General features: G+C 42.2%; 1 protein-coding gene across 1 annotated transcript; it reads left to right on the forward strand.

The window, feature by feature from the left end:
* The first annotated feature begins 2,944 nt into the window (after positions 1 to 2,944).
* Positions 2,945 to 5,825, forward strand: C5H3orf80 (chromosome 5 C3orf80 homolog). The gene is made up of 2 exons (XM_070509757.1): positions 2,945 to 4,397; positions 4,522 to 5,825. The coding sequence occupies exon 1, from the start codon at positions 3,082 to 3,084 to the stop codon at positions 4,084 to 4,086; it is 1,005 nt and encodes a 334-aa protein (XP_070365858.1). The 5' UTR covers positions 2,945 to 3,081; the 3' UTR covers positions 4,087 to 4,397; positions 4,522 to 5,825.
* The last annotated feature ends 20,773 nt before the right edge of the window (positions 5,826 to 26,598 follow it).

Consider the following 26,598-nt stretch of genomic DNA (forward strand, 5'->3'; position numbering starts at 1 on the left):
GGGAAACCAAAAGGTGAGGATGTTAATAAATCAATTTTAATAACAAGTTAGTAGTTAGGAAATATGCTGCACCCCCAAATGAGGGGTTTTATGGACTGGATGGTTTACAAGGTTCCAGGTTTAGGCACTTTGAAGACGGGACATGAAAAGGGCCACGTCTTGCTCCCCAAACTTGAAGGCTCACAGTGGGCAGACATCGGGGGAAGATCCCCCTGGACCAGGTAAACCGTTTCTGTGCTAGAACAGAAAGCTGCATGAGGGGCGCACCCAGGGTTCCTCAGGTCATCGGACGCTCCCGAAGCACAGGTAACTCGGCAGCCCGAGGGGTTGCAATCAGTTTACTTCCTTTTCTTCTGAAAAGTTAAAGTGTGGCTAATTTGGCAGTCATTATGAATGTAAATAAATGAGGAAGACAAATTTTCAAAAAATATTATCCAAGCACTACAGCAACATAAAGCAGTTAATGTTCTTAATATTTATCAAGCTGTACTCCAAGAGACCACACTTTCTGGGTAAAAGTTGGTCCCAATCCCCTTTCATCTGTTTTTTTTTTTTTTTCCTCTTGCACACACTGATTTACACACAATTTTGGTGCCAATTTTCAACAAAATAAGGTTTAAAAAAAATTTTTACATTGTCATCTTCCCTTATCTTTCAATTATTCTATGGGACATATAATTAAATTCCATCTTCCTCACTAAGTGGCTGAATTTATGACTTTCTGGGAGCTAAGTTTATCCCACTCATTTGTGTGTTAAATATAAAGAATAAGGGTGCTGAGCAATGAAGAGCACATCTTTTCTGGGGCTTTTAAAGCGACAGGGTTTCTTTTCTTTCCTTGAAAAGGTTGCACAGAATAAATCACATTGCAAACACAAGTGAACTGAGTGAGGCTGGGAGACCCGAGAAGACACAAAGAGGCCCCAGCTTCTGCACGGGGTCTTCAATGCATGACGCTTTGGGGCCAGCAATTTGGAAAGAAAACAAATCAAATAAAAATCCATTCCATACTCATTTTGCAGACCTCATCCTTTTGTTTTTATATAAAAAAACTCTGCCAATGGTTTTTTTTATGTAACATCTATCTTGTTCTTCTACCGTAGCCTAATATTCTGCAAACAAATTCTAACTCCTTAAAGGCAGACAGAAATTAAACAATTTAAATGCCGTTTGTTTAGTAATTTCAGAACAACAGTGAGCAGGACCCTTTCGCCTGTGGATCAGCACCCGCACAACTCCGGGTAACTTTGGCCACTGCTCCTGCTACTGCTAGAAGAAATCCCAAAAGATCAGATCAGAAAAACCCAAAGAGGGTTTTTGTTCAACTTCAAACTCAAAGTCCATCTCAAGTTATGAAGAGCCTTCATCCTAGAGATCGTTTGAAACTCATTAACTTTATCCTTCCTTTGGGAAAGGAGGAACACATCATGATCAGAGAAGAAGCTGCCATGTGTCCCCTTCTGCGGAACTGCTCCTGTACTCCGTTCACTGGCAGCCGCAGTGCAGACCTGGGCTGACTCCACGCTGGGAGGGAGTCATTTTTTCCTCTATAATGGTGAGCATCTAGCAGAGTTCCTTGAATATAGTAAATGTTCAATGTAAATTTGGCAAAAGAAGGAGTGAATAAAAGAATCATACAATTTTCATTGTTTTAAAACGAATCATTTCCACGCCGTCACGTTACCGCAGTTTGAAAGCCCTCGTTAAGCAGGCGTCACACAGTTTAGTGGGGTCAACGCCTCCCGCAGAGCACAGCCCGCAGGGGGCCGGCGGCTCTGGGCGAGCCCCCACAGTCCTCAGCCAAGCTTCCCGCGAAGCATCTTGGGTGAGTGACTCTCAGGAGCTTCTCCAGGAGGAGCAGGGATTGTTCTGGAGAGTGAGGCAAACTAAGATGTTCCCAGCAGCAGAACTATTTAAAATCTCTTCAGTTAGGCAGAGCAAAGACCTGTCTAATCAAGTCACCAGCCCTCACCTTGGTCCATAAGGCTATTTGGGAGGAGATACAGTATGACTCATCTTTGCTTTTATCTGACCCACAGTTGACTCTTGCCTGACTCTGTTTTTCCTTTGCTTTTACTTTTCCCCTCAATGACTATGAAATTTCCCATTGGGTTTCTCTACAGGGGCCCTAATGTTTAAGGGGTGAGGGATGAATGAATCCCAATCCTAAAAAGACGATTGTCTGTCTCAGTCTGCCTCGATAAAAGCGAGGGTCCTGGCTCCTCCGAGGTGCTGCCTCCAAGGGGTCGCCTAAGGCTACCGCCCAGCAGGTGTGCCGGGTCAGCCACCGCGGGAGCGGCCGCCCTCTGTCCTCCTCCGGGACGCGCTGAGGGGCTTCCCCAGGGAGTGCTGATTTCAAGGAAACAGACTCTGCCCCATGTGCTAAGTGGAAGCACAGACTCCTTTTAAAGGTAAACTTTGCAAACAAGAATGACCTCGAAAAAGACCCTTTAGTCGCAGATCGATGCTCAGGAACGTTGCTCACCACTTATGACTCCCCTTTGCCGCTTCACAGAGGCCTCTGTGTATCCCGAAACCCGAATTCCCGCTCTGGGCCTCGGGTGCAGCGGGGACTCGTCAGGTAAGCTGCTGGGGAAATATGCGCCTCCTCTCCTCTCTTTGGCCAATTCAAGTCACTTTGGCACAGGGATCCCCTGCCCCTCTGGGGCTGCTTCCGTGGTGCCGTGACCTCGGCTTCTCCGGGGAATTCTCTGTTCTGGAGATCTCCTGGGGGTGTCGGCTTCCCAGCCCCCTGCATCTGCGAACCATCCGGCCGTCCCCACCCGCCAAGCTTTGGCTGCGCCCGCCATTAACGGCCATCATCTATTTTTAATCAGAAAGATCACAAGAAGGATGGTAAGCGAATCCCAGTCGCAAGACAATTTAAATAACATTCCTGGGGAAATCCAATCACTTAAAACGGAGACACCTACGCTAGCTAGAGCCCCCGCCCGTGTGGCGGGCAGAGCGCGACGGCTGAATTAATCAGGATGGGGGCTCCCGAGCCCGCGCGGAGCGTTAACCCTTCCAGCCCCGAGGGGTGACAGGGAGCTTGGAAGGGCGCGGCCGGCCGGGACCAAGATGCTTGCGCAGGCTGCCTCCGCCCTCTCGGGCGGCTCTGGACGCCCCGCGCCTGACCCGGGCGGCCGGGCGCGCGGGGTCAAGGTCAGAGGCTCGGGCGGCCGCCTCCCGCGGCCTCGCCCGCCTCGGGCTCCTCCTTCCGCCGGAGCGTGGCCGAGCGGGGACTGCGCCGGCCGCAGGCGGAGGCGGCGCGGGCGGCGGCGGCGGCGGGACCCGAGCGGAGCGCGCGGACGGACGGAGCCCAAGCCCCAGCCCGGCCATCAGCGACGGTCTGCGCGGGCCATGTGGGCACCCGGGGTCACAGCCGAGGGCCTGTCGGGGGCGCCGGCGCCGCCGCCCATGCTGCCGCTGCTGCTGCTGGCGCTGGTGGCGCCCTCGCGGGGCGGCGGGGGCTGCGCGGAGCTGGGGTGCGGGGAGCGGGAGCGCTGCTGCGACGCGGCCAACGCCACGGCCGTGCGCTGCTGCAAGCCGCCGCTGCACGCCTTCCTCGACAGCGTGGGCTGGTTCGTTCGCAAGCTCTCCGGGCTGCTCATCCTTCTGGTGCTCTTCGCCATCGGCTACTTCCTGCAGCGCATCATCTGCCCCAGCCCACGCCGGTACCCGCGTGGGCAGGCGCGGTCCGGGCAGGCGCGGCCGGGGCCGCCGGGGGCCGCGGGGCCGCCCGACGACGACGACGACTCGCCCGCGCTCCTGCGCGACGAGGCGGCCGCCGGCTCCCAGGACTCGCTGCTGGACAGTGGCGGCGGGGGCCGGGACCGGGGCGGTGGCGGGCGCGCAGCCCCCTCCTGCGCCTCGGAGCACGAGCTGCGCGTAGTCCCGCCGGCCTTCCTGCAGCTGCCCAGCTACGAGGAGGTCAAGACCCTGCCGACCTACGAGGAGTCCATGCGGCTGCAGCAGCCACGCCCCGGGGACATCGTGCTGCCCGTGTCGGTGCTCGGCCACCCGCGAGGCGGCGGTGCCGCCGAGGAGTCCGACAACGGCGACGGCCACTTCCCGCTCATCTGAGCCCCGGGGACCCTCGAGGACACGCGGACAGAACGGGCTGGGGCTGCGGGTGGGACGCAGCGGCCGGCGTGGCCGGGACTGCCACCAGCTGCCCCAGACCCCTCTTGGCACCCCAGCCCAATCGCCCGTCGCCCGGTGACTGGGTTGGGGTCATCCCCACCCCCGTTCTCCCCCGGAATCTTAAGTTTCCCTGCGTGTCGTTCGGTTCAAGGAGACATTAGGAGCGCGGCGGGGCGACTGCTGCGGATGCGCCCAGAGCGCAATTTCGAAAGAAGTCCCGCCCGCCGCCTCGCCTCAGATTCGGTTCGCTCGTAAGTGCCTGCTTCGCCCATCAGAGAACACGTGAGCCCATCAGTGTGTCGGGAGAAGGGCGGCATCCTTTAGCGATGAGGGAAAAGGGACGCAGTTCCATTTCTTTCCTTCTCGCCTGGACAGGTCACGGTCTCCCAGGATGCGCGGAGGGCGAGGAGCCGGAGGGGGCGAGCCGCGACGGGAGACTGCGCGCGGGTCTGGGAGAGCAGCGGCTAGGGGTGATGGAAGCCCTCCGTAGCGGAGACCCCCCCAAACCCTCTGTGTCTTCCTGGCCCCGGGTAGTCACAGCTGCCGCCTCCCAGCTTGGTGGGGCCGCCCGTGATACCCGGTTAATTGCTGTGCGTTTTCAAGATGCAGCAGTTCCGGATATCCAAGGCCGTATTCGTAATAAGATACAGTTGGGCTTTTGATTTTTCAATAACTGAGAAGATATTTATATTTATTTGTCTTTTATTTTTATATTTTGACCATGTATTGAACGCATCAAAAGTATATTTCTGCAATTAATGACAAAACAATCGTCTTATCACCTCTTTTGGGCCTTAATGGCCAGGAAATTGCCCATGCTCTGTCATTATTCTTTAATAAATTATTGGACATTATTTCATTTACAATGGAAAAAAAGGCATGGTCAAACGGGAAAACGTAATGTGACATTAAAAAAAACCTGAAGGATATCTTATTTTCACTATTTGAGAAGAATACATTTTATTTTTAGTACTGTGGCATAATATATAACTTTTTATAATTACTGTACATTACGTAATCCAGGTCTTAAATGTACCATTCACCACATAGTTATATGTAAGAATGATTGATGCATATATGCCATACCATGAAGCATGATGTCACGCACCTTCCCCTCCATTTTTCATTTGGAATATGTCCCACAACATGATGCAGAATCTAAGAACCTGTGACTTGTAACTTTTGTTTAAAGCCATACTTGTGCAGTAATGTACTACAGAATTCGGTCAACCTAGCTTAAGAAAAAAATGTCATTGTGTCAGTTCTCCCATTCTATGAAATGGCCTTTAAGCAAATGGTAATATAAAATAATATATTAAAGTGCATTAGGTATAATGTACATATGCATATTGTCTATGTACAATATACACATTGTATACCATATAATTGTTACAGTTTATGATCGTCATGAAGGGAAAAGAAGGAAAACAAAAAAAGTTTCTCTGCTTTGGGAAGGATGGGTATTAAGAAAGATTACACACATGGACCTCACACATGTATCTAGAAACATTGTTCTTATGATTGAAAAAATCTGACAATCTTGAGAAATCTTAAAATGTCTGAATTGTAATAGAAAAGAATGGTTTACTTTAAACTTCTAAAAGCGAATGACCGTCATTAATGAAAAATCATTTGAAGTGTATTAAAACATAGAAAAACATTAAAAGCTTTCTCTGTGCAAATTCTATGAGATGTGTCACTATATGGTATTGTATTAAAATGTGAAATGTGTATCTGTCGTTTAAAAGCAATTTTAAGCTGTAAATTGGCAAAAGCATCAGGAGTTGAAACCATATCTTTTGAGAATGGTACAAGATTTAATGAAATCACATTATATTGAATAATCACATATATTAATGTTACTCAAACACTGTAAATTTTTGTTACACGTGGCTATCAAAACCACCCACCATTCAAACAAACTGGAAAATTGCCATGTTCTTTTAAATGATTGATACTTTGAGAATACGCTTTTGTAGACACTTCTTAAAATTGACTTATAGCTGAAACATTAGTATAAATATCCAAATACCAGTACATGAAGTATATCCTACATGTTATTACTACTAACAACTTGAACTTTACAGCCAAATCTTTTAAAAATACATTTATAGATCGAATATGTTTCCTTTGTATCGACTATGGAATATTTCTCTCCCTAAAATTTAGAATGTCCATGATATGACACCAATCATGCAATGAGGTTCTGCTGAATTTTAAAATTACAAGTTTCACCCTTGTTTTTTTCCTACACATCACACAAGCTTTTATTCACATCCCCCAGTCCAATAAAAATGAATTTTACTCTATTTTGATTTTTTCTTGCAGTTCATTGATTTACCAAGCACAATTTTGCCCAGTCATAATTATGTGGGGAAAAAATCCTTAGAAACTATTTTTATTAGTGATAAATGAACATGCCTCATAGTGCACACGCATGTGGAACATACCGTGTTAATACACAGAGAACCTAAGTGTTCGTAGTGCTAGGATACCTGGGTAAAAACATGCAGAAAGCACTAAGGGCGCTGTCTGGTGTTTAGTTTTACAGATTTCATCTGGAAGTTAGTTATTACCTAGATAGAACTAGGAGAAAATAGAAATGTAGAAAATAGTTTTTAATATAGAAAAATAGTTATTCTCTCACCTGAAAATAATTCATAATGAGATGCTGATTTTACTTATTTTTAATAGTCTTCTATATATAGTTATAGGACACAGATTTATGTGTGTGTATATATGTGTGTGTGTGTTTACATATAAATATTCACATTCTGTGACTGATATTTTTTGCAAGGCCGCTACACACGTGCATATCGTGACGAAACCCACCCGGGGCGGCCAGGTTCTCTGGTACTAACCAGGTCTTTGCTCCTGGTTCTCAGTTATCAAAGAAATTCACGACTAAAACATTTCAAACCAGTTTATTTTCATTGACCTCTCATGAGTAGGGAAATAATGGTCCTGGATATGGTAAGATGGTAAGAATCCATCCAGAATGTGAGAAAACATGATTGATTTCCTAAATCACTTATTTATATAATCAGCAGTTGCTTAAAAGCGATTTGTTATTGTTATTGGTGTACAATATCATAACCCAGTGGCAAATGTCTTCTTGAGACAGAATGATAGTTTTAAGAGGCCACATTCTGCAAATGCGAGCGTGCTTCCGCCATGGACCACGGCATGGGCAATTATGCAAAGGGCACGAGGTGTACTGTATAAGGAAAAAGACTCAATTGTAAAGGCTGAGGGAATGTTAAGGAAACGGCTCAACAGTTTAAAAGGCCATATGCTAACCACCTTAATGTTATACTTTATGTATACAGTTTCTCTCAAATAAAATTAATAAAGGAAACAATTCAGCGCTGAAATAGTTATAAACATGAATATGGTGTTCAGATTTATACAATATTCTGCACTGACTTTTGTAAAAATTTCATGAATCATAATAAATTTGCCTTTCTAGATTGAGAGAAACGATGAGTTCTTTTATTTTGAGCAGCCCAGCGTTAGCCGTCTCTCCAAAAGCACACGGTGCAGACAGGCAGCCAGTGAAAGAGATCTTGGCAAGTTTCTATCTGACCTCACTAGTTTACAGCTTACTTTTCCATTCTCCTTCCATCCATTGCTGAAAAGGCTAATAACTGATGGGCTAATGGAAGGTATTTTATCAAACAAAGAATGAATCAGCAACCAGCTAACTGCAAGAAATTCAGACATCGTTTCCTCCAAAGAGTGGAAAGGATGTCTTAATTCTTTTTTTATTTTGCCTATAAAATAATCAAATGTCAAATAAAGCCAGTACTTTGATTATATTTAAATACAGATAGAACGTAATTTTATTTATTTTCTTTTATTTACAGAATTCATTTTAATTTTATGGCAAAAATTATACTACGGAGAATGTTTACACTTGCAATCAAACTAAAGATTATCACCTTTTTTCCCTCTTTCACTTCTTAGCTAAGCACCTTTGTTGTCTTGATATCTTCTTGTTCTTATTTTCTTTCTTTGTATGTTGTCCTGCTTTGGATTTTTGGAGAATGTTACTTCCAAAACGCATCTCTTAGAATTCCAAGTGACTCTCCGCTGCGATTTGATATCACTCTGATTATGGTGTGGTCGTTTGCACAAAGTTTCATTTGGTAAAACAGTATTTTCCAAAGTGTTTTCCTTTGTTTTCTATTTGCATCTGACCTCTGTAGGTTTCCAGTTTTGAGCCAGGTGACCTTTCCTTTTTTCCACTAAGGGACTATAACCATGTTTCTCTTTGTCCTTATCTATGGAAATTTCCCCTGTCACACTGGGCAAATGATCAAATCTTTCCATCTATCTAGCAAGGATTTTAATTTTTCTAGATCTCAAACAAATTAAATCTTGATTTCTCTCTTTATCTTTTTTGTTTCCTGACCTGGATTTTTCTGGAGGGATTGTCAGCGCTTTCCTCCCTGTCCTTCCCTAATGATGTGTTCTCTGCTATATTTATAAGGGTAAAGAATTGGACGTAAATGACATGGACCTGATTTGGGATTCCAAATTCAAGCACATTATTTCTGCATTGACTTCTATATCTTTCTACTCCTAAATTTTTCTCACAGGCATCTTTGTGGTTTCCTCTGTGTGTGTCATCTTACCTGAGGAGTGATTAACTTTTCTCCTCATTCTTGCTCACAGACATTCTATTTGTTGTACTGGATAAAATATCATATCCTATCCTTGTAGGGAAGTTGCTATTTGAGCCTCTAGGCCTCAAAGACAGCTTGACTTACCAATGATTGCTGCATCTTTCATGTTCTTAAGGATTTTATGCATGGGCTCCTCTTCAGCTTCCTCTGTATGTGGTATCTCTGTTTTACAGGGTAGATTAGAAGATACTTCTAACTTTCCATTTCCTTTATTCCTGTTTCTAGATGGTCTTGAAGAATCCCCACTCTGTTGTTGAAGATTTTATCTGAGAAACCGTCAGTAGTTTCATCTTCCACCTCTTTGTTAGCTACATTTCTTTCATCAGACAAGGGGTTGGAACCCTCCAGATTTGCTCCTGTTTTATTTTGGTTTGTGTGAATTTTATCTTTTGTATTGACCAAAGATTTTACCAGATAAAAATTAATTTTGATTATTTTCCTAGATCTTAACAGTATCTTCTCTTCATTAGTAGATTTAACTTTTTTCTTGCAAACTCATCATTGGTTTGTCACCTTTTTCCACGGACATAACCCTGCTGGACCAGCCAAGCCAGCGGGCTCCTGTGGATTTGCACCAGTGTTACTCTTTCCCCAGACGTTACAGTCTCTGTCTTTTGTTTCCTAGCTCCATCTTCTGGGTTTTTCTCTTGGAAGCTCTTCACAGTATTCTTTTCATGTTTTCTGTTTGACTCTTTTTCTGTTGATGTAAGCAGCTGAGACTCCTGAGTTCTGTATCTGCTCTATGTCCAAGTCTGGGATACACGGATAGTCCTGACTCAGATTTTCTTGAAAATTAAGTTCATATTTCTTTACATTCATCTCTGTTTGCATGTTCTCTGTTTGACTAGGCAAGTGTTTAGATTCCTGAAAATCTTCTTTGTTTTGAGGGTGGATCTGGCTCTCTGGCTCTCTTTCTGTGTTTGAGGTGGATGTGGCTCTCTGGCTCTATTTCTGTGTTTGAGGTGGATCTGGCTCTCTGGCTCTCTTTCTGTGTTTGAGGTGGATCTGGCTCTCTGGCTCTATTTCTGTGTTTGAGGTGGATGTGGCTCTCTGGCTCTATTTCTGTGTTTGAGGTGGATGTGGCTCTCTGGCTCTATTTCTGTGTTTGAGGTGGATGTGGCTCTCTGGCTCTATGTCTGTGTTTGAGGTGGATCTGGCTCTCTGGCTCTATGTCTGTGTTTGAGGTGGATGTGGCTCTCTGGCCTATTTCTGTGTTTGAGGTGGATGTGGCTCTCTGGCTCTATTTCTGTGTTTGAGGTGGATCTGGCTCTCTGGCTCTATTTCTGTGTTTGAGGTGGATCTGGCTCTCTGGCTCTATTTCTGTGTTTGAGGTGGATGTGGCTCTCTGGCTCTATTTCTGTGTTTGAGGTGGATGTGGCTCTCTGGCTCTCTTTCTGTGTTTGAGGTGGATCTGGCTCTCTGGCTCTATGTCTGTGTTTGAGGTGGATCTGGCTCTCTGGCTCTATTTCTGTGTTTGAGGTGGATGTGGCTCTCTGGCTCTATTTCTGTGTTTGAGGTGGATGTGGCTCTCTGGCTCTATTTCTGTGTTTGAGGTGGATGTGGCTCTCTGGCTCTATGTCTGTGTTTGAGGTGGATGTGGCTCTCTGGCCTATTTCTGTGTTTGAGGTGGATGTGGCTCTCTGGCTCTATGTCTGTGTTTGAGGTGGATCTGGCTCTCTGGCTCTATTTCTGTGTTTGAGGTGGATGTGGCTCTCTGGCTCTATTTCTGTGTTTGAGGTGGATGTGGCTCTCTGGCTCTATTTCTGTGTTTGAGGTGGATGTGGCTCTCTGGCTCTATTTCTGTGTTTGAGGTGGATCTGGCTCTCTGGCTCTATTTCGCATCTCCTCCGGCTGCACATCAGCTGCTTCAGAGGCGTTGGTTTGGACTCATACTCACAACGGTTACAGGAGGAGTTTTCTTGACTGACTTCTCCTGGCCCAGCCTTATTTTTGTTCACTGAGTCAAAGATTCCACTGTGGTCAACTTCCAAACATTGTGTCTTTTGTTTGGATTCTGCCGTAAGTGTTTGCGTTCCAAGAAGTCTTCAATTGAATTTTTCCTTTTTTGGTCATTTCAATAAAGTAGTGATAACTATTGGCTCCAAGTTTTCTTTTCGTGTTTAACAAAAGGTTTTTCATGGCTTTATACACTTTCTTTTGATTGCAAAATGTGTATACTCTGTGTATGTTCTGTTTTTTTCTATTACTTGATTTTCTTGAGTAGCATTTTTCACATCTTTTATTATAGGTGTTTTAGGTTTTTCTTATAATTTCTCTGATACATCTGAATCCTTACTAAGAGTTTTCTATGAGCAACTTTTTATAATTTGGAGTTGCCATAAGTATCGTAATGTCTGCCAGATCTCCCACTGCATGTACCTTAGGAGCTTCATTTGTCAGTGCCTGTCAGGTCTTCCCTGAGTTCAGTCTTTTCCACAGAACTTCTAAGAAATTCCTTGATTGCTATCAGTTCAGCTGATCCACATTTCTCCCTGGGAGCTGTCCCAAGTTTCTTGTTGACTATCTTATCTTCTGGGTCCACAAATCCCTGTGGTTTTCATAAGGCCCATTGTTCCTGTTAGGTCTTCCACTGGTTCTGCCTTTTCTTTTTATTTTTAAAGATTATTTTATGGAGAAGTGATGTCAGCATCCTGGTGGAGTGCACTTGCCCGGGACTCTGTCCCCTCCAACATAGAACAAAAAGGGGCATCCATACTCCAACAGAAGACATCCTAACAACACAAAATCCTTGGAGAGACACACAGCCACACAATGGAGGGCGGAGAGGCTGGAGCCCCCCTCAGTGGAGCTGGAACAGGGTGAGAGCAAACTTTGCTCCCTCCCCTAAAGACTGCAATGGCTGCTGCGGGAGGCTCTGTGAGGGAAGGAGTGGGGGAGGGGTTGTTCATTCACGGGATCACCCAGGACTCCCAAGGGCACTTGAAGACTAGAGGGAAGCCCTCTAATGGGGCAAAAGCTTTTGTGGGGGTGACCTCATCAAGCCAACACCCCAGGAGACCAGATAGTGAGAGCTGATCAAGAAAGCCTGGAGTTCACACAGGAGAAAGCACCCCTCCTCACACTGGCCTCGCACTGCTCCAGTGCCTGGGATCTCGACTGAAGGCGGAGGACTCAGAATATGCGGCTCTTGACCCTGTCAGTGGCGATAGGCGGTAACCACAACCAAATAATATCAGAATGCATAAGACCTGACCCACCTCCTCTAACAACATCAGACACTACATCCAATCTCCAGGCCACAGGGAAAATGACAAGCACCCAGAATTCAGTCCTGAGGACACAGAAATATGTAATTTAAATGACAATAAATTCAAAATAGCAATCATCAAAAAACTCAACAAAGTAAAAGAGAATGTAGAGAAACAATTCAATGAGTTCAGGAGCTACTTCACAAAAGAGATTGAAAATATAAAGAGGAATCAATCAGAAATATTCAAGATGAAAGACACAATGGAAGAGATAAAACAAAATACAGATTCCCTGAATGCTCAGGTGGACATCATAGAGGAGCGTATCAGCACAATTGAAGATAGACATGTTGTGATGCTTCAGACAGAGGAGGAGAGAGAACTAAGACTAAAAAGAAATGAAGAAAGTCTCCAAGAAATATCCTACTCAATGAGGAAATGCAACATAAGAATTATAGGTATTCCAGAAGGAGGAGAGAAGGAGAATGGAGCAGAAAGTGTGTTCAAAGAAATAATAGCAGAGAACTTCCAAAACCCAGGGAAAGAGATGGAAATCTGTGTAGAAGAGGCTTCCAGATCTCCTAGATTTTTTGATGCAAAAAGACCTACTGCAAGGCATATAGTAGTAAAACTGGCAAAAATGATTGACAAAGAAAGAATACTCAGGGCAGCAAGGACGAAGAAAATAACCTACAAAGGAAGCCCTATCAGACTTTCAGTGGATTTCTCTGCAGAAACCTTACAAGCTAGGAGAGAATGGAACAACATATTCAAATCTTTAAAAGACAAAAATCTGCAACCAAGAATACTCTATCCAGCAAAAATATCCTCTAGATATGAGGGAGAAATAAAAACTTTCACACACAAACCAAAGCTAAGGGACTTCATAGCCACAAGACCCCCCCCCCAAGAAATCCTCAAGAAAGCCCTCATACCTGAGAATAAAAAAGGGAGAAAGGGGTCACAAAACATGGAGTAAGGAGATAAATAGGTAGATAGAATCAGATTAGGATAACACATACTCAAGTATAGCCTCAAGCTAAATGGAAGGAAAACACCAAAAACAAAGATAATCCTGTCATTTTAACCACAAACTCACAAGACAAGATGGAATAAGATATGAGAAAAACAACTGAGGGGAGGAGGAAAGGGACTGAATTGATTTAGACTAAGGAAATAAGAGGCCATCAGAAAATGGACTATCTTATATGTGAGATTTAGAATAGCAATCTCAGGGTAACCACTAAACAAAAAAACAGAACAGAGACACAAAGAATAAATAAGGAGAAAACAAAGAAATACATCATAAAAACTATATAATTCAATGGTTAGACCAAAGCACACAGGATGAGAAATAAATGAAATGCAGCAAAACCGGAAAATGAGTGATAAAATGACAGCATTAAGCCCTCATACATCAATAATCACCCTAAATGTAAATGGATTGAATTCTCCAATAAAAAGACACAGAGTGGCTGGATGGATTAAAGAACAAGACCTAACAATATGCCGCCTCTAGGAAACACATCTCAGGTCCAATGACAAACACAGGCTCAGACTAAAGGGATGGAAGACCATACTCCAAGCTAATGGCAAACCAAAGAAAGCACGTGTCACAATATTTATATCAGACAAAGTAGATTTCAAGATAAGGCAGGTAAAGAGAACAAAGAGGGGCAGTATATAATGATCAAAGGGACACTCCATCAAGAAGAAAGAACACTTATAAATCTCTATGCACCCAACCCAGAGGCATCAAAGTTCATAAAGCTACTATTAACAAACCTAAAAGAAGATATTTATAATATTATAATATAATAATATAATTAATAATAACACAAATAGTAGGGAACCTCAGCACTCCACTCACATCAGAAAATCAACAGGGAAACAGTGGAATTAAATGAAAAGCTAAACCAGTAGGACTTAATAGACATATACAGGACACTCCATCCAAAAACAGCAGAACACACATTCTTCTCAAGTGCGCAAGGAACATTCTCAAGGATAGACATGTGTTGTGAAACAAGGCGAGCCTCAATAAATTTAAGAGAATTGAAATAATAACAAGCATTTTTTCTGATCATAAATGCTATCAAGCTAGAAATTAGTTACAAGAAAAAAGCTGAGAAAGGGACAAAGATGTGGAGACTAAACAACATGCTATTGAACAAGCAATGGATCATTGAAGAAATTAAAGGAGAGATCAAAAAATATCTGGAGACAAGTGAAAATGATAACATGCCATACCAACTCATATGGGATGCAGCAAAAGCTGTATAAAGAGGGAAATTCATCACAATACAGGCACACCTTAACAAACAAGAAAAATCCCAAATAAGCAATCTCAAATTACACCTAAGTGAATTAGAAAAAGAAGAATGAACAAAGTCAAAAGTCAGCAGAAGGAGAGAAATAATAAAAATCAGAGCAGAAATAAATGCTATTGAAACAAAAAAGGCAGTAGAAAGGATCCATGAAACAAAGAGCTGGTTCTTTGAGAAGATAAATAAAATTGACAAACCCCTAGCCCGACTTACAAAGAAAAAAAGAGAGAAAGCTCAGATAAACAAAATCAGAAATGAAAGAGGAGAAATGACAACAGACTCCACAGAAATACAAGGGATTATAAGAGAAAACTACGAAAAACTATATGCCAACAAAATGGATAATCTAGAGGAAATGGATAAATTCTTAGACTCTTACAACCTTCCAAAGCTGAATCAAGAAGAAACAGACAATCTGAATAGACCAATCATAAGGAAAGGGATTGAATCAGTAATCAAAAGCATCCCAAAGAATAAAACCCCAGTACCATACAGCTCCCCTGGGGAATTCTACCAAACTTTCACAGAGGAATTAATACCTATCCTTCTCAAGCTATTCCAAAAAATTAGGGAAGTTGGAACACTTCCTAACACATTCTACAAGGCCAACATCACTCTGATACTAAAGCCTGACAAGCACAGCACAAGAAAGGAAAACCACAGGCCAATATCGCTGATGAACATAGATGCAAAAGTCCTCAACAAAATTTTGGCAACATGAATTCAGCAATACATCAAAAGGATCATACATCATGATCAAGTTGGATTCACACCAGGGACACACGGATGGTTCAACATCTGCAAATCAATCAACGTGAAACACCACATCAACAAATTGAGGAATAAAAACCACATGGTCATCTCAAGAGATGCAGAGAAAGCATTTGACAAGATCCAACAGCCATTTATGATAAAAACTCTGAACAAAATGGGAATAGAAGGAAATTACCTCAACATAATAAAGGCTATATATAACAAACCCATGGCCAACATCATACTCAATGGGCAAAAACTGAATGCCATCCCCCTGAGAACAGGTATAAGACAAGGATGCCCTCTATCACCACTCTTATTTAACATAGTACTGGAGGTTTTGGCCAGAACAATTAGGCAAGAGAAAGGAATAAAAGGAATCCAAATAAGGGGTGAAGAAGTGAAATTCTCACTGTTTGCCAACAACATGATCTTATATATAGAAAACCGCAAAGAATCCATTGGAAAACTAATATAAATAATTAACAACTGGGGCTGGCCCCGTGGCCGAGTGGTTAAGTTCGCGCGCTCTGCTGCAGGCGGCCCAGTGTTTCGTTGGTTCGAATCCTGGGCGCGGACATGGCACTGCTCATCAAACCACGCTGAGGCAGCATCCCACATGCCACAACTAGAAGGACCCACAACGAAGAATATACAACTATGTACTGGGGAGCTTTGAGGAGAAAAAGGAAAAATAAAATCTTTAAAAAAAAATAATAATAATAATTAACAACTACAGTAAAGTTGCAGGGTACAAAATCAACTTAGACAAATCAGTTGCTTTTCTATACTCCAATAATAAACTTACAGAAAGAGAACTCAAGAATACAATTTCATTTACAATCACAACTAAAAGAATAAAGTACATAGGAATAAATTTAACCAAGGAGGTGAAGGACTTATACAATGAAAACTATAAGACATTACTGAGAGAAATTGATAATGACATAAAGAGATGGAAAGAGATTCCTTGCTCATTGATTGGAAGAATAAACATAGTTAAAATGTCCATACTACGCAAAGCAATCTACAGATTCAATGCAATCCCAATCAGAATCCCAGTGACATTCTTCCTGGAAATAGAACGAGGGCCTGCCCGGTGGGCAGCAGTTAAGTGTGCACTTTCTGCTTCGGTGGCCCGGGGTTTGCCGGTTTGGATCCCAGGTGCGGACATGGCACTGCTTGGCACGGCATGCTATGGTAGGTGTCCCACATATAAAGTGGAGGAAGATGGGCACGGATGTTAGCTCAGGGCCAGTCTTCCTCAGCAAAAAGAGGAGGATTGGCAGCAGTTAGCTCACGGATAATCTTCCTCAAAAAAAAAGAGCAAAAAACAAAGAATCCTAAAGTTCATATGGGTCAACCAAAGACCCCGAATTGCTAAGGCAATCCTGAGAAAAAAGAACAAAGCTGGAAATATCACAATCCCTGACTTCAAAATGTACTACAAAGCCATAGTGATCAAAATGGCATGGTACTGGTACAAAAACAGGCACACAGATCAATGGGACAGAACTGAAAGCCCAGAATTAAACCGCACATCTGTGGACTGCTAATCTTTGACAAAGGAGCCAAGAACATACAATGGAGAAAAGACAGTCTCTTCAATAAATGGTGTTGGGAAAACTGGACAGCCACATGCAAAAGAATGAAGGTAGACCATTATCTCACACTATACACAAAAATAAACTCAAAATGGATCAAAGACTTGAAGATAAGTCCTGAAACCATAAAACTCCTGGAAGATAATATAGGTAGTACACTCTTTGACATGGAACTAAAAAGGATCTTTTCGAATACCATGTCCTCTCAGACAAGGGAAACAAAAGAAAAAATAAACAAGTAGGAGTTCATCAAACTGAAGAGCTTCTGCAAGGCAAAAGAAACTAGAATCAAAACAAAGAGACAACCCACCAATTGGGAGAAAACATTTGCAAATCATCTATCTGACAAGGGGTTAATCTCCATAATATATAAGGAACTCACAGAACCGAACAATAAAAAAAAAAAAACAGCCCAATCAAAAAATGGGCAGAGGAGATGAACAGACATTTTTCCAAAGAAGATATACAGATAGCCAATAAACACATGAAAAGATGTTCAACATCACTAATCATCAGGGAAATGCAAATCAGAACTACACTAAGATACCACCTTAAGCCTGTTAAAATGGCTGTAATCACTAAGACTAAAAATAACAATGTTGGAGAGGGTGTGGAGAGAAGGGAAACCTCATACACTGCCGGTGGAAATGCAAACTGGTGCAGCCACATGGAAAACAGTATGAAGATTCCTCAAAAATCTAAAAATTGAACTACCATATGACCCAGCTATCCCACTACTGGGTATCTACCCAAGCAACTTGAAATCAACAATCCAAAGTAACATATACACCCCTATATTCCTTGCAGCTCTATGCACAATAGCCAAGACATGGAAGCAATCCAAGTGCCCATCTACTGATGATTGGATAAAGAATATGTGGTATATATATATATACAATGCAATACTACTCAGCCATAAAAGGACAAATTCATCCCATTTGCAACAACATGGAAGAACCTGGAGGGAATTATGCTAAGCAAAACAAGCCAGACTGAGAAAGACAAATACCAGATGATTTCACTCATATGTGGAGTATAAACAAACACATGGACAAAGAAAACAGTTCAGTGGTTACCCAGGGAAGAGGGTGGGGGTGGGCACGGGGGGTGAAGGGGAGCAATATGTGGTGACACTCAAGAAATAATGTACAACTGAAATCTCACATTGATGTAAACTATTATGAACCCAATAAAAATAAAAATACATAAAATTATTGTATTGAGGTCATATTGGTTTATAACATTGTGTAATTTCAGGTGTACATTATTATACATCAGTTTCTGTATAGACTGCATCATGCTCACCACCAATAGTCTAGTTTTTATCTGTCACCATACATATCTGCCCCTTTACTCCTTTTGCCCTCCCTACCCCCTTCCCCTCTGCTAACCACTAATCTGTTCTTCTTATCCATGTCTTTCTTTATCTTCCACATATGAGTGAAATCATACAGTGTCTGTCTTTCTCTGTCTGGCTTCTTTTGCTTAGCATTATACCCCCAAGGTCCATCCACATTGTTGCAAATGGCACAATTTTGTCTTTTTGATGGCTGAGTCGTATTCCATTGTGTATATATACCACATCTTCTTTATCCAATCATCAGTTGATGGGCACTTGGGTTGCTTCCTTGTCTTGGCTATCGTGAATAATGCTGCAACGAACAGAAGGATGCATAAATCTCTTTGAATTATTGATTTCATGTTCTTTGGATAAATACAAAGTAGTGGAATAGCTGGATCATATGGTAGTTCTCTTGTTAATTTTTTGAGGAGTCTCCATACTGTTTTCCATAGTGGCTGCACCAGTTTGCATTTCCACCAGCAGTGTATGAGGGCTCCCTTTTCTCCACATTCTCTCCAACACCTGTTATTTCCTGTCTTGTTAATTATAGCCACTGGGATGGGCATGAGGTGATATCTCATTGTACTTTTCATTTGCATTTTCCTAATGATTAGTGATGTTGAACATCTTTTCATGTGCCTGTTGGCCATCTGTTTATCTTCTTTGGAAAAATGTCTGTTCATACCCTCTGCCCATTTTTTGATCAGGTTGTTTGGCTGCCTTTTCTTTAGGCATCCTAAACAAACTCTTGATACCTGTGAGATTTTCCCCTTTTCCATGTGTCCACTTGGGAGATAAGGAGCTCCTGTTGCTTTTGCTCTCTGGTTGTATTGCTTGCTTTGGTGTTTTCATATGTTCTTTGAGGCCTGTCAGATCTTCCACGGAGTCTGCATTTTCCTCAGGTGTTCCTAGCAGTCTCCTGACTATTCTTGGATTTTTTACTGGTTCAGCTCTGTGTTTTGGAGTGTTCCTAAGCTTTCTGGGGACATTGTCCTCATTTTTCTGTTCCTCTGGTTCTTTCGGTGTTAACGGGAGCTCTCTGGTAGCTGCCAGGTCTTCCACGGGTCCTGGTTTTATTTTCGGTGTCCTCGGCATTTCCGTGAAGACTCTTAGCACTTTTGCTGGGTCTCGTTGGCACGTTCCTAAGCTTTGTGTGGCTATTACTCCCATTTCTGTGTATCTGGTTCTTTCGGTGTCTGTGGGAGCTCTCTGAGACCTGCTGAGTTTCCCACAGGCTTTGCCTGTCCCGCCAGCATTTGCAGCAGTCTTTCGAGGTGTGTTAGAGTCCCCACAGCTTCCGGATTCTGCTTTGGAGTGCTCCTAAGCTTTTTGTGGACACAGTTTTATTTTAATAAACATCTATAATATGTTTATAATTAATAATTTCATAAGTTAATTCCTAGAAATTTATAGTACTCTGAGTTCTGGCAATTCACTTTGATAAGTTAAATAGCATTATTTCTATTATGCTCTGACTTAAAAATTTAGTAGCAATTTATATTTTAGCCTTTCTTCCAAAGAATAAAATATAAACATGTGCACAACTTTAGAGATAAACCTGGCAGTTGCTGTGGGGGTGACACTTTTCATTTGCTATCATTATAACAATAATAACTACAATTCATTGAATGCTTACATATGCCAGGCACTGTGCTAGGCATTGTACATATATTATCTCACTTAAAATTCACAAAAGGATCAGGTAAGGATTGTTAATCCCGCTTTACAGATGAGACAAGTGCAGCCCAGAGAGGCTGAGTATGGGCCCAGAGTCACATGGCTGTTAAGCAGAAGATGCAGGAGGACGAGCCACCCTGTGTGACTCCAGAACTGGTTCTCTGAACCACTAACCTCAATGTGCAGTTCATTTAAGCTTGCAGAACAGCTTATCCTCAGAGGTGTGGCTGTAGCTGCAGAGCATCACGATAGCATCACATTTTACTTTTTCACAAGCAAAATAAGATAGCTATTATGTGTTATTTGCTGTTTAAAGGAACTACTATGAAAAATACAATAGAATCTGGGCCAGGAATCTTTAATGACTCAAAAATTATTTGTGGGAATGCAGAAATGTTTCATGGATAAACCTGAAACAACCGAACATCTGAACAACTCAGATATTGGTTTTCCCATTTCATTCAGCCAGTTCCTTCAGTGCCAAGTGTGCCTCTTTCCTGGTCTGACCTCATTAACTTTACAAACAGAAAACCTTTTTTAAATAGCGGTAAATCTTGTCCAATATTTGAAAAGAGAAACAAGGTTGTTTTTGTATGCTCAGCATAAAAATGAGAACCATAGAATCTAACATTACAACGAAACACCCAATGCCAGTTAATATCGAAGCAAGGACAAAAATAGCTCCCTAGATTAAGATTCTGTTGCTAGTCCTGTGGTAGAAGGTGGTTGCTAAGACTTTGCGTAGACTAACCTGGCAGTGTAGGGTTGGGCTGCCTGGGGGAATCTCTAGAGTCTGGATTCACTAGTTATGTGATCATAAGCAATCTCTAAGCCTATTTTCTCATCTGCAAGGTGGGAAGTGCACCTACCTCAGATGTTGTAATGAATATTGAGACAAGGTATACAAAGCACTTGCCACTGTGCCTGGGACTTAAGAATGTATTTCAAATGCCCGTAGACACATATTAGTTGGCAGTGGGTTCTTGGTGTGAAATTCAGATAAACTCGTGGAAATTCAAAAACTTTTCCAGTTAATCATGGGCATTAATGATTTGAATTAAGAACAGGAACACTTTCATGAAAAACAAAAATTAACTTAAAGAAAAATCTGTCCCTGGTCTTCATGAGAGTTTTGCTTGAGGTGATGTGCTGGGTAGCAGAAGAGGAACGGGGCTGGGGCTGGGGCAGGCGAGGCAGGGCCGGGAGCGACGGCTCAGGACGACCGGCCGGGCCGGAGCGCGCGTGTCTCGATGCCGTGTCTCGATGCCGAGGAGCCAGCGCGGTGGGAGACGGGGAGGAGGAGCTGGGGGGACGGGTCGTTGGAGTGGGACGTCGGCATCCTGGCGGCGAGCCTCCACAGAGGGAAGCTGTGGGTGCCGACAAGGGTGCGCGGCGGCCGTGTGGGCGGGTCCTGGGAGCGGTCGAGGGCAGGGCTGCGGGAGGACAGCGCAGGCGGCCGGGTGGGCAGACGCCCCCCGCCCACCCCCAGCCGCCCCAGGCGCGCGGCGGCCGAGTCTCATAGAAAGACTTTTAGACAACATTTCTGATTTCGAACCTGAAGAAGAGACAGCCAAGGGAAAATAACTGTCATTAAATATTTAAAAGGCAAACTTGTACAAGTGGAATCAATCTTATTTTACAGGGCTCCAGAAGATGGAACTTAATGGTAAAAAAAAAAAAAAATCAAACTACAAATGCAGCAGTTATCTCATCCGTCCATCCATCCCCCACGCACTGCTCATCCAGTCACCCAGCCGTTCTGTAACTTAGACTGAAACCGATGTGAGGTTGTTTACAAAAAGGACACAAAACAAGACCACTGAAAGTAAATGCAGAGACCAAGGCGAAGCAGAAGGCCAAGCCGGGAAGTGAGCCCAGGCCTTGGTTTCCGGCTTTATAGCAGGAAACAACGAAAGGACAGACCCGTTAAAGGATTCAGTGTTTTTTAAGTAAAGCCCAGACCAGCCACTTGAGAGAAGCACAAATCTTCCTGGTCCTGGCACCTGGAAGGAGCTTCTCCCGTGAATTCTCATGAAGAAGACACCGTGATTCGAACAAAAACATATTCCACCACTTTTACACTAAATATGTTCCACAGGGCTTCTAAAAAGGAGATCCTAACTATAAGCCAATGGCATAACATTGTAGCTCAGTACAATTTTTCAAGGGGTCTAAATAACGCAGGTCAGCAACTCAACTCCTGGCGCTTTGGTTCAATCCCCAAACAGTTTACATTCTAGAGGAATGGATGACTGTATAAATTTGAAATTATTTTCCATAAATGTTATTTCTCTCAAGCATCTTCAAAGCCATTTTTGTTGCTTTTTTAAATTACAGAAGTGATATTTAAACACACATATTGACCCTAAAGACTCCACCAAAAAACTGTTAGAACTAATAAATGAACTCAGTAAAGTTTCAGGACACAAAATCAATCTACAAAAATCAGCTGTGTTTCTATACACTAATAAACTGTCAGAAGAGAAATTAAGAAAACAATCCCATTTACAACTGCATCAAAAAGAATAAAATGCCTAGGAATAAATTTAACCAAAGAAGTAAAAGACCTGTACACTGAAAATTATGACACTGATGAAAGAAACTGAAGAAGGCTCAAATAAATGACAAGACACTTCATGCTTATGGATTGGGAGAATTAATATTGTAAAAATGTCCATATTACCCAAAGCAACCCACAGATTTAATGCAATCCCTATCCAAAGTCCAATGGCATTTTTCACAGAAATAGAATAAATAATACTAAAATTTGGATGGAATCACAAAAGAAATGAATAGCCAAAGCAATCTTGAGAAAGAAGGACAAAGCTGGAGGCATCACACTTGCTGATTTCAAACTACATTACAAAGCTATAGTAATCAGAACAGTATGGAATTGACATAAAAAGAGACACACAGATCAATGCAACAGAATAGAGAGCCCAGAAAAAAACCCCACACATATATGGTCAATTAATTTACAACAAAGGAGCCAAAAATATACAATGGGGAAAGAATAGTCTCTTCAATAAACGGTGCTGGGAACATGGGAAAAGCCACATGCAAAAGAATGGAACTGGACCCCATCCTACACCATAAAGAAAAATTATCTCAAACTGGATTGAAGATTTGAATGTAGGACTTGCAACCATAAAACTCCTAAAAGAAAACTTAGGCAATAAGCTCTTTGACCTCAGTCTTGGTGATGAGTTTTTGCATTTAACACCAAAAGCAAAGCAACAAAAGCAAAAATAAACAAGTGAGACTACATCAAACTAAAAAGCTTCTGCACAGCAAAGAAAACCATCAACAAAGTGAAAAGGCTACCTATGGAACGGGAAAAACTATTGGCAAATCCTACATCTTTGATAAGGAGTTAATATACAAAATATATAAAGAACTCATACAACTCAATAGAAACAAACCCAAACAATTCTATTTTAAAAAATGGGCAGAGGAACTGAATAGACATTTTGCCAAAGAAGACATACGGATGGCCGATAGGTACATGCAAAGGTGCTCATTATCACTAATCAGGAAAACGCAAACCAAAACCACAAGGATATCACCTCACACCTGTCAGAATGGCTGTCTTCAAAAAGACAAGAGATAACAAGTGTTGGAGAGGATGTGGAGAAAAGGGAACCCTTGTACACTGTTGGTGAGAATGTAAACGGGTGCAGCCACTATGGAAACCAGTATGTTCCTGAAAAAATTAAAAATAGAAATACCATATGATCCAGCAATTCCGCTTCTGAGTGTTTATCCAAAGGAAATGAAATCACTACCTCAAAAAACTATCTGCACCCCTGTATTCAGTGCAGCAGCCTTTACAGCAGCCAAGACATGGAAACAACCTAAGTGTCCATCAGTGGATGAATGGATAAGGAAAATGTGGTGTATATATACAGGGGAATGCTATTCAGTCATAACAAAGAAAGAAATCCTGCCATTTGTGACAACATGGGTGGACCTTGAGGGCATTATGCTAAGTGAAATAAATCGGAGAAAGACAAATACCATATGATCTCACTCATATGTGGAATCTAACAAAGTCAAACTTGTAGATACAGAGAGCAGATTGGTGATTGCCAGAGGTGGAGGGGGTGAGGGGCAAAATGGGTGAAGACGGTCAAAGGATGCAAACTTCCAGTTGTAAGATAAGTAAGTCCTGGGCCAGCCCCGTGGCCCAGTGGTTAAGTTTGTGCCCTCTGCTTTGGTGGCCCAGGGGTTCGCCAGTTCAGATCTTGGGCACTGACCTGGCACTGTTCGTCAGGCCATGCTGAGGTGGTGTCCCACATAGCAGAACTAGAAGGACCTACAGCTAGAATATACAACTATGTACTGGGGGCTTTGGGGAGAAAAAAAAAAAGAAGATTGGAAACAGATGTTAGCTCAGGGCCAGTCTTAAAAAAAAAAAGAAAAAAAGCTAAGTCCTGAGGATGTAATGTACAGCGTGTTGACTGTAGTTAACAACACTGTATTGTATGTTTGAAAGTTGCTGAGAGTAGAGCTTAAAAGCCTCATCACAAGAAAAATTTTTGTAACTATGTGATGTGATGGGTGTTAACGATACTTATTGTGGTGATCATTTCTCAGTATACACATATATCAAGTCATTATGTTGTACATCTGAAACTAATATAATGTTATATGTCAATTATATCTCAGTTTTGTAAAAAAAAAAAGCACTTCCCAAGAAGAAGTGGACAGTCTAGATTCTGGGACCAGGCTGTCGAGGCTCACGACCCCAGATCCACTGCTTACTGGGGCTGTGAGTCCAGCTGAGTTGCTTAACCTCTATGTGTCTCAATTCCTTCTTCTGAAAACGAAGCTAGAAGTAGTGCATCAGAGGGTAAATCTCCTAGATAGAGCCTGGCACCCAGTAAAGACTATACATGAGGTGGTTGGCCATATTACTGCAAATGGATTTGAGAGAGGAAGGGTCAAGGCTGACTTGAGGCCATAAAAAAGTTTTCTGTTTTGAGCTCTGAGGAGCCCTTGAGTTCCAGAATGTGTCAGAAGCAGACCTTTAGCACTTATTGAAAGCCTTAAAATGTACCAACCCTTCATGCAGCAGGCCCAGTCCCCCCGTGAATCTGTCCCCCGGAAAGAATCGAGTCCTGTGCAAAGACGTGATGGCGGAGGCACCATGGAGCACTGCTCATCTAACAGCAGGGCGTCGAGTAAATACACTGCTCCATCCATGTGAAGAGACACTCTGAGGCCTTTAAAACGATGTGATAGAACATCTAAATAATATGGACATATGCTTATGACAGAGCATGTCATCAAGTGAAAACCATCCTAAACCATGTTACAATATAAACACACACACACACACTGGAGAATATTCAGTTTTAAAATCCATCTTTCATGTCACTACATTGAGATACTCCAACAAATTTATAGAATATTCCAGTCATTTTTTGCTTAAATTTTCAATTACTTAGGTAATAACAAATACACCATCCTTTAAAAAAAAAAAACAAAAGAAAACATCACAACAAAGTCCCCTCTAATAGCCCGATGTTTAATCCCTGCCCACTCTTCCAATGTGAGATTTAGCCACTGTGTGGTGAGTATCCTTCCAGAATATTCTCTGTATATTTTTACTACATATAGATGTATTCACAGTAAATATATAGAGTACTGTTTTGCATCTAAAGTTTTTGTTTCTGTGCAATTTTATCACGTGTAGCTTGGTATGACTACACCCCAATCAATTGACAGAATTCTCCCATCACCACAGAGCTTTCTCATGCCACCCTTCACAGCCTTGTAGACATGTCCACCCTCTCTCTCACTAATATTTAACCCTTGGCATCCACTAATCTGTTCTCTATCTCTATAGTTTGTTATTTTGAGAACATTATACAAATGGAATCATACAGTATGTAACATTTTGAGATTGAGTTTTTCACTTAGCATAATTTCCTAGAGATCTACCCAAGTTGTTGTGTGTAGCAATAATTTTCTTTTAAGTACTGAATAATATTCCATGATATACATGTGCCACAGATAAACCATTCACCCACTGAAACCTGTTTGGATTGTTTGCAGTTCTTGGCTTTTATGAGTTGGACTACATGAATATTTGTGTACAGCTTTTTGCAGGAACGTAAGTTTTCATTTCTCTGGGATAAATGAGCAACAGTGCAGTTGCTGGGTTGTATGGTACATGCATGTTTAGTTTTGCAAGAAACCACCATGCTTCTTTTGTTAGTGGCTGTACCATTTTATATTTCCACCAGCAATATATGAGTGATCCAGTTTCTCTGCATCCTTCCCAGCATTTGGTGTTATCATCAGTTTTTGTTTTAGTCATTCTGATTGTTGTAGTTTTAATTTGCATCTCCTTCATGCTGACATGTTGAACATCTTTTCATGTGCATACTTTGCCACCTGTAAATCCTCTTTGGTAAAATGTCTGTTTATGTCTCTTGCCCATTTTCTAATTGCATTGTTTGGTTTTTACTGTTCAGATTTGATAGTTTTTTACACATTCTAGTGCAAGTCCTTTGTCAGATATACGGTTTGTATATTTTCTCCCACTCAGTCACATTTTAAGAGTCAGTTTTTGTTTTTATCAAAGTTATTCATGCACGTATTTAAATGGGCAAATAGTTCTGAGACTTGTGAAAATCAGCGAGACTGGGCTCCTTCTCAATCTCTCCCTCCCCAGAAGCAACCGCTTCCAGCTCTTTTAGCTGGCTCTTTTGGTATTTACTGCCACATCACTAAATAACATGCTTATTATTTTCTGATTTTTTTTGGTTTTTGGCATTATCTATTGCCTTTCCACTATGAAAAATGAAGACTTAGCTCTTCTTTACCCTTCCATGCATCCCCATC

This window comes from Equus asinus, chromosome 5, assembly GCF_041296235.1.
Source record: "Equus asinus isolate D_3611 breed Donkey chromosome 5, EquAss-T2T_v2, whole genome shotgun sequence".
NCBI lineage: Eukaryota > Metazoa > Chordata > Mammalia > Perissodactyla > Equidae > Equus > Equus asinus.